Source organism: Echinops telfairi, unplaced genomic scaffold, assembly GCF_000313985.2.
Source record: "Echinops telfairi isolate 266 unplaced genomic scaffold, ASM31398v2 ScPeMD7_18;HRSCAF=68, whole genome shotgun sequence".
NCBI lineage: Eukaryota > Metazoa > Chordata > Mammalia > Afrosoricida > Tenrecidae > Echinops > Echinops telfairi.
The window spans coordinates 72,118,466-72,125,182 of NW_022103915.1; the positions used below are offsets into that span (position 1 = coordinate 72,118,466).

The 6,717-nt window shown below is 44.0% G+C and overlaps 1 protein-coding gene across 1 annotated transcript in view; it reads left to right on the forward strand.

The window, feature by feature from the left end:
* BAZ1A (bromodomain adjacent to zinc finger domain 1A) overlaps positions 1 to 6,717 on the forward strand; it is an 87,018-nt gene that overhangs the window by 72,464 nt on the left and 7,837 nt on the right. Inside the window, 2 exon segments of the mRNA XM_045287647.1 lie at positions 5,296 to 5,543; positions 5,633 to 5,856. Of these exon segments, the coding sequence (XP_045143582.1) occupies positions 5,296 to 5,543; positions 5,633 to 5,856 (472 nt within the window).

Here is a 6,717-nt window from a genome sequence, read left to right on the forward strand (position 1 = left end):
CAGTCACGATCGCTCAATCAATTCCCAGACCTGAGCCAGTTTAAAGACCCACAACCCCTTGAATGAGGGGGAGGCCGGGTCCCTTTGAAGGAGGACCCTGCTACATCAGTGAAGGTCTATACTGTTAGTCTTTCTTCTAGCCTTCCCCAAAGGGACTTGCGGCCTTTCACAAGGGTGACTGTTCATTGGGGAAAAGGAAATAATCAAACTTTTGGGGGATTACTGGACACTGGCTCAGAACTGACACTAGTTCCAGGAGACCCAAAGTGTTTCGAAGGCCCACCAGTCAGAGTAGGGGCTTATGGAGGTCAAGTTATCAATGAGGTTTTAGCTCAGGTACGCCTCACTGTGGGTCCAGTGGACCCCCAGACCCATCCTGTGGTTATTTCCGTAGTTCCAGAATGCATCATTGGAATAGACATACTTAGTAACTGGCAGAACCTCCATATTGGATCCCTGAAATGTGGAAGAAGGGCTCTAATGGTAGGAAAGGCCAAGTGGACACCATTAGAACTGCCATTGCCTAGGAAAATAGTAAACCAAAAGCAATACCGCATTCCTGGAGGGATTACAGATATCAGTGCCACCATCAAAGACTTGAAAGATGCAGGGGTGGTGATTCCTACCACATCCCCGTTTAACTCGCCTATCTGGCCTGTAAAGAAGACAGATGGATCCTGGAGAATGACAGTGGATTATTGTAAACTTAACCAAGTAGTGACTCTAATTGCAGCTGCCGTTCCAGATGTGATTTCATTGCTTGAGCAAATTAATACTTCTCCTGGTACTTGGTATGCAGCTATTGATTTGGCTAATGCCTTCTTCTCAATACCAGACTCGAAGGACCACCAGAAGCAGTTTGCCTTCACCTGGCAGGGGCAACAATATACTTTCACAACTCTCCCCCAGGGGTACATCAACTCTTCTGCCCTGTGCCATAATTTAGTCTGAAGGGATCTTGATCACCAATCTATCCACAAAATGTCACACTGGTCCATTATATTGATGACATTATGCTGATTAGACCCACTAAGGAGGATGTATCAAAGACTCTAGATTCATTGGTACAATATCTGTGTACAAGAGGTTGGGAAATTAACACAACGAATATTCAGGTACCCTCCACCTCAGTAAAATTTCTCGGAGTCCAGTGGTGTGGGGCATGTCGAGATATTCCTACTAAAATTTCGCGGAGTCCAGTGGTGTGGGGCATGTCGAGATATTCCTACTAAAGTGAAGGATAAGCTATTGTATTTGGCGCCCCCAATGACTATAAAAGAGGCTCAACGCCTAGTGGGCCTCTTCGGATTTTGGAGGCAACATATCCCTCACTTGGGTGTTCTACTTGGACCTATTTATCAAGTGACACAAAAAGCCTCCAATTTTGAGTGGGGCCCAGAACAAGAAAAGGCTCTGCAACAGGTTCAGGCTGCCGTGCAAGCTGCTTTGCCACTGGGACAATATGATCCAGCTGACCCGATGGTGCTATAAGTCAGTTGTAGATAAAGATGCAGTGTGGAGTCTTTGGCAGACCCCTATTGGTGAATCACAGCTTAGACCATTGGGATTTTGGAGTAAAGTCTTGCCATCCTCTGCAGACAACTACTCCCCCTTTGAAAAACAGCTGTTGGCCTGTTACTGGGCCTTGGTGGAGACTGAACGCCTCACCATGGGCCACCAAGTCACCATGAGGCCTGAACTACCTATCATGAACTGGGTATTGTCTGACCCACGGAATCATAAAGTTGGACGTGCGCAGCAACACTCCATTGTTAAATGGAAGTGGTATAAACGAGATTGAGCCGAAGCAGGACCTGAAGGGACAAGTAAGCTGCATGAAGTGGCCCAAATGCCCAGTCTCCACTCCTGTCACATTACCTTCTTTCTCCCAGTCTGCACCTATGGCCTCCTGGGGAGTTCCTTACCATACTTTAACTGAAGACCAAAAAAGTCATGCTTGGTTTACGGATGGCTCTGCACGATATGCGGGTGCCACTCGTAAGTGGACAGTAGCATCTCTACAGTCCCTTTCTGGGATTTCCCCTAAAGGACAGTGGTGAAGGGAAATCTTCCCAATGGGCAGAACTTCGAGCAGTGTACCTAGCCATTCAGTTTGCATATAAGGAAAATTGGCCAGATGTGAGACTGTATACTGATCCATGGGCTGTGGCTAATGGCTTGGCTGTATGGTCAGGGAATTGGAAGGAACATGATTGGAAAATTGGTGACAAGGAGGTGTGGGGAAAAGGTATGTGGATAGACCTCTGAATGGACCAAGAAAGTAAAGGTAATTGTGTCTCATGTGAACGCTCACCAAAGGATTACCTCTGAGGAGGAGGACTTTAATACTCAAGTGGATAAGATGACACGCGCTGTGGAGACTGGTCCTCCTCTTTCCTCTGCCACTCCTGTTATCGCCCAATGGGCACATGAACAAAGTGGACATGGTGGCAGGGATGGAGGTTATCCATGGGCACAGCAACATGGACTTCCACTCACCAAGGCTGACTTGGCCACTGCCACTGCTGAGTGCCCCATTTGCCAGGAGCAGGAACCAACATTAAGTCCAAGATATAGGGCCATTCCTCGGGGAAATCAACTAGCAACTTGGTGGCAGGTTGATTACATAGGACCATTTCCATCATGGAGGGGACAGCGTTTTGTTCTTACTGGAATAGACACCTATTCTGGCTAGGGATTTGCCTTCCCTGCACGCGATGCTTCTACCAAAACTACTATTCGTGGACTTACAGAATGCCTCATCCACCGGCATGGCATCCCACATAGCATTGCTTCAGATCAAGGAACTCACTTCACAGCAAATGCAGTGCGGCCATGGGCCCATTCCCATGGAATCCACTGGTCGTATCATGTTCCTCATCATCCTGAAGCTGCTGGCTTGATAGAACGATGGAATGGGCTCCTAAAGACACAATTACGGCGCCACCTAGGTGGCAACAACTTGCAGGGCTGGGGCAATGTTCTCCAGGAATCTGTATATGCTCTAAACCAGCGGCCAATATATGGTGCTGTGTCTCCAATAGCCAGAATTCATGGGTCCAGGAACCAAGGGGTGGAAGCTGCAGTAGCACCACTCACTTTTACTCCTAGTGATCCACTTGCAGCATTTTTGCTTCCTGTCCCAGCAACCTGTGTTCCTCAGGCCTGGAGGTCCTGATCCCAAAGGAAGGAACTCTTCCACCTAGAAACACAGCACGGATTCCACTGAACTGGCAGCTGAGAATGCCCCCTGACCACTTTGGGCTTCTCATGCCTTTGGAACCACAGGTCAGGAAGGGTGTCACTGTACTGAGTGGTGTGATTGATCCTGATTACCAAGGAGAAATTGGACTGGTGTTACATAATGAAGGTAAAGAAGAATATGTCTGGAATTCAGGGGAACCCATAGACTGACTCTTAGTGCTACCATGCCCTGTGATTAAAGTAAATGCAGCACAAGAAAACTGGTAACTTGCCAAGGCTCAGATAGAGGAGCCAGTACCTACCTTAGGACAGACTGAGTTCAGAGACCATACATACTTTTATTAAACATCATTCTTGTCCTTCTTGTAGGATATCATTCCACATAAGGTTTTATGAAAGTACTAGGACCTCTAAGAGAAGGGGGCAACAAGAATTGATAGTTCAAATATCATACAAAAGGCAGAGCATGTTCTTGATGGTTATGTCCAGAAATATGGTTGCATAGAATGGAAGAAGTTTTGTTTGAAGATAATAGTAGAAAATATGGCATGATAGAACCAGACTGTATATGGAATCTTAAATACCTTATAGATTTCTGACATGTTGTGGTAGGCATTTCAAATGTTTTAGGAAAACAAAATGACCCATTTATTAAAAATTAATAAAAGATAGAACTGCTCATACTTATCTAAAATGATGGACTAGATTATGACATGTGATCAAGTGATTCAGTACTTTTTTTAGCTCAGAAGATTAAAACTCCAAAGTCCCTGCCATTGAATTGACTCCCACTCATAGTGACCCAGTAGGTAGGCTAGAACTGCGTCTGTGGGCTTCCACAGCTGGAAGTCCGTACAGGGGTGGAAAGCCCCATCTCTCTCCCTGTAAGGAGCTGGTGACTTTGTGGTTAGCAGCCCAATTTCATAGCACGCTTCTCTCCACGAGGGCTCCTAATGACCCTGTAAGACGGGGTAAAACTGTCCCCATCGGTTCCCAAGGCTGTAAATCTCCACAGGATGCAAAACTTTGTTTCTCCCGTGACACAGCTCCCATGGTAGCTCACTATGCCAGCAGGGCTGCTTAGCTCAGAAGGCAAACGGATGTTAATGACAGGCTTCAAATCTTTCTATATAAATATTAGTACTGAAAATTCTTTTGTGGGGGGGATATAATATTTAGCCATCTCAATTTTAAAATATCTTTAGACCTACAAGATAATGTGTTGTTTTGGATGATGATACTAATGATAGGTGCTGTCTAGTCAGCTCCTGACTCATAGAAACCCTGTGTACAATGGAACAAAACATTTCACCACCCTGAAGCATCCTCACAAGAGTTCTTGTGTTTCAGCCCATTATTGTAAACACCGTGTCAGTCCATCTCTGAGGGTCTTTCTCTTTTTCACTGCCACTGCCCTTTACCAAGCATGATGTCCTCCAGAGACTGGACCCTCTTGGTAGCATGTCCAAATAAGGCACATTCTGGCTATACTGCTAAGAATATTGATGGCTTTTTAAACATGGCTGTAGTAACATGTTTATTGAGCTACAGCTCATGCATCATAAAATTTATTCTTTTCAAGTATACAATTTAGTGTTTTTTCATGTCTTTGCAGTTATACAATCATCACTGCAGTTTGTGTAGTATCAGAACATTTTCATAACCTCCTCCCCAAAATAGCCTAGAGCATTACTGGTATTAAGTTAGAGAATTCCATTCTTATCTGAAAATGAGGACGTAGCATTCTTGATTCACATGAGTAATAGCTGACTTGTAACCACACTTGACCAGTTTTCTAAATTAGATCAATATTTCATACAAAGACTAAATTCAGACCATATTGCCCAAGTTAATTTTCACTTTTAACTGTTGCAATCCCCACACATTTGATTTATAGATTTAAGTAATTCCTTATGTCATAAACTAAATGTAGCTCAGCAGATACTTTGACGCGAGGTTATTTTCAATATCAGCACAATCTTTTAAGTATTAGACAGACTATTAAATTTTATCTGTTTAACTACTAAGAAAATAGTGCCAAGAGATAACTAGGGTTTTCTCCGAAACTAATCATTTTCTTTTTCATTTAAGATGCCAGTGACAGTGGACGTTCTTATAAAACAGTCCTGGACCGTTGGAGAGAGTCTCTCCTTTCTTCTGCTAGTCTCTCCCAAGTCTTTCTTCACCTCTCCACCTTGGATCGTAGTGTCATATGGTCTAAATCTATACTGAACGCTCGCTGCAAGATATGCCGGAAAAAGGGTGACGCAGAAAGCATGGTGCTGTGTGATGGCTGTGACCGGGGTCATCATATATACTGCGTTCGACCAAAGCTCAAGGTGCTGTTTTCTTCTAATACTCAGATTAAAATGGAGACATTGCATTTCCAAGTGTTAGGTGATTGATGATGGCTTGTGTAATCTGACAGGCGGTTCCTGAAGGAGACTGGTTTTGTCCAGAATGCCGGCCAAAGCAGCGTTCTAGGCGACTCTCCTCTAGACAGAGACCATCCTTGGAAAGTGACGAAGAAATGGAAGACCATCTGGAAGATGAGGATGATGAGGTTGATGATGATGATGATGAGAGTCAAAGTGAGGAAGAAGACTATGGGGAAGAAGATGAAGATGACTATCAAGAAGAGGAAGACGTGAGGTATGTCTGAATATGCAATAAAATTAGACACTAAGGCTTAACTAGACAATCTCTTAGTACCAATGGGACAGTTAGAATCCATAATGAAATAGAATATTGCCAAGGGGGTCTCGAGCCTATGGGTAAGCTTAGCCATGTAACAAAATCTAGTATGAGTTTGTGTTTGGACAGAAATGCCAACTTAGACCAATAACAAAGCTTATTTTAGTCCTAAAGCAGCAGATAAACAGTATAGAACAGTCACGAGATAAAGAAGAGTTCAACTCCCCAGTGCCTCCTTTCCTTTATTAAAGAGGTGATATTGGCCACTACAGTGAGTCTATGAGGCAGAATGTAGCACACTGTATGCTCATCTTCCACATCCGCATCCAGAAACAACCTCCGCACCATCTCATAACCAAGTATTTGGCAACATAAAAGTTATGTTACCCAGGCCTTTGAATGGGTTTGAATCCGCCTGAGCATTTCTGCTGTGGCCACATTAGTCTCTCTCTCTCTCTTTGTGCCTTTATTTCAGTGATGAGACTTTTTCTTTTCTTTTTTTAAAATCATTTTATTGGGGGCTCATACAACTCTTATCACAATCCATACATCGAACCATTGTGTCAAGCACATTTGTACATTTATTGCCATCATCATTCTCAAAACATTTGCTCTCTACTTGAACCCTTGGTATCAGCTTCTCATTTTTTTCCCTCCCTCCCTGCTCCCCCCTCCCTCATGAACCCTTGATAATTTATAAATTATTATTTTGTCATATCTTACACTGTCCGACATCTCCCTTAACCCACTTTTCTGTTGTCCATCCCCAAGGGAGGTCACATGTAGATCCTTGTAATCGGTTCCCTCCTTCCTACCTAC